The sequence below is a fragment of the Lygodium microphyllum genome, chromosome 10 (genome assembly GCF_053477565.2).
Source record: "Lygodium microphyllum isolate KBCC chromosome 10, Lygodium_microphyllum_v1.1.10, whole genome shotgun sequence".
NCBI lineage: Eukaryota > Viridiplantae > Streptophyta > Polypodiopsida > Schizaeales > Lygodiaceae > Lygodium > Lygodium microphyllum.
The window spans coordinates 35,256,458-35,258,400 of NC_141144.1; the positions used below are offsets into that span (position 1 = coordinate 35,256,458).

A 1,943-nucleotide genomic window follows, 5' to 3' on the forward strand; every position below is an offset into this window, starting at 1 on the left:
AATGTTTTTGGAAAAGACTGCAGCAATTAGGATTTTTGGCTACGGTCCAGGTTACTCTGCTTCTAGAGCAGGATACTTTTTGGCGTTTTCATCCTACGCCTTAGCTGCAGACCGAACTGATGTAAAATCTATAGCTGGCTACAAGAGAAAAAAATTTCTACGATATAGAGGAAAGATTCATGAGGAGGAAGAGAATGTGAGAGTTTTGGAAAACTAGCTTTGTATATATTATTTCTTATATATAAAAGTGCGATTGCTCATGTGTCATTGTCGTCTTTTATTTGCATTCTTTGAAGTTGTCGTCGAAAAAACCAGTTGAATAGCTCCTCCAAAGCATTGTTTTTTGTAACTCCTCCCCCATGCCTTGTGCTTCGAAAATAACTTGTGCGTGCTTGATTGTGGAATTTTTCCATGCCTTGGTTGCTATAAGTTGCTAAGGGGCCATGCTCCTTCACAAAGAAAGGTCCATGAATATGAAGAATATGCTGCAATACAAAGTATACCAATTGAAAAACCTATCAAAATAAGCCCATATTAAATAGTTATTACTTTACCAGATAAAAAGTGATATCTTTTTCTCCCCATGCCTCTTTTATCGCCTGAACAAGCTTTGTGATTGATCTTTTGAACTCTTCCGCATATGTATATGTTGTCTTATGTTGCCTGAGGAGTTTCAGAAAAACATCAAGGTATATCCAGACCTGCATTCTAAGAAACACAAGCCTCGGCATGCTTGCAACATTTTTTGTGATCTCACATAGCTCTCTCCAACACTCCCAAGCTGCATTCACCTGCCTTCCTGAATGGTTTCCTAAGAATCGTCTAGCTTTTGAGCCTCCCATAGAGACATCGGCCAAGATATCTCTTGTTTTTCCTGAAAGTATTGGATCCTTTCTCAAGTGAACTTGGCCCCCATGAAATCCCATTTTCGATAGCAATGCCTCGCATTTATCAATACACTCATCTGATAAAGATAATGGCTTAATGGAATATGCGTAGTCAAGATGCAATCTGAGAAGCTTATCGATTATTCTAATCTCTGCATGCAAAGTACAAATATGAACATTCTTAAGAGAGATGGAAAGAATGGGATCCCAGATGTCTTTTATGTTTTTAAATTTACTCAAATCTATAGAGTCTCTATTTGGGGCTCTTCTTACTGGTCGCAAACTACTCCAATCTTTGGATCCAATACTTTCCATGCAATAAATGCAAGGATATTTTGCATTTGCACCATTACATATTCCAAGCATACATTTGATAGTTTTCAAATCAGCACTCATATGCCATTCCACATTAAATTTACCAACCCCATCAACTACCAACATTTCGCCTTCACTTTGAGACTTAATGATATTTGGAATACCTGTATGGTTGAACAACCATTTCAACGTTTGATGATTTTCAATTGGTACCTGGGCTGCACCAATCCACCAAATCTCCATCTCGGATTGGATCTTATGCAATGGAGCTTTGCCCTTGCCATTGCCATGGTCCAATGGCATGTTCATGAGGCAAATGCTAATTCTTTCCATCTTCTGTCCCTTTTGAATCTGTGCTTCATCCAACTTCAAGGCAAACTTTAGAACACCATAACTTTCTTCTACTGTGATTTTATACATGTGAACCATTGCAATTTGCACCTTTTTTAGATCAACCCATATATTGTTAAACTCATTGTAATCAAAAATTGCCTGTTTTTTTTGTTTTTCATAGGACATAGACCTTTCGATGTGAATGTAATCTCCAAAAACATGTGGAATCTTGCAATTCATGGAAATTCTTGCAGTCGAAACTGCAAGGGCTCGGGGCAATCCAAATATAGTTACCCTATTGCGTTTAAGATTTTTAAACCATAATCCAGAGATAGCACGATAACCTTTTCGACTTATACCCACAGTATCACATGTCTCTACGATTTCATTTGCTTTCACTGTGCCTTT

The 1,943-nt window shown here is 37.8% G+C and overlaps 1 protein-coding gene across 1 annotated transcript; it reads right to left on the reverse strand.

Annotated features, from left to right (window-relative positions):
- Positions 1-257: 257 nt before the first annotated feature.
- LOC148029869 (uncharacterized) lies at positions 258-842 on the reverse strand. The gene is made up of 2 exons (XM_087687322.1): positions 555-842; positions 258-485 (listed from the first exon to the last, which is right to left on the reverse strand). Exons 1-2 carry the CDS (start codon positions 840-842, stop codon positions 258-260), a joined length of 516 nt encoding a protein of 171 aa, XP_087543448.1.
- Positions 843-1,943: the final 1,101 nt, after the last annotated feature.

Excerpts from the sequence above, each read along its gene's own strand:
- LOC148029869 (XM_087687322.1), bottom strand. The coding sequence starts at position 842 with ATGGGAGGCTCAAAAGCTAGACGATTCTTAGGAAACCATTCAGGAAGG. Across the intron at positions 486-554 it reads AAGATATCACTTTTTATCTG|CATATTCTTCATATTCATGG; the intron begins GTAAAGTAATAA and ends TTTGTATTGCAG.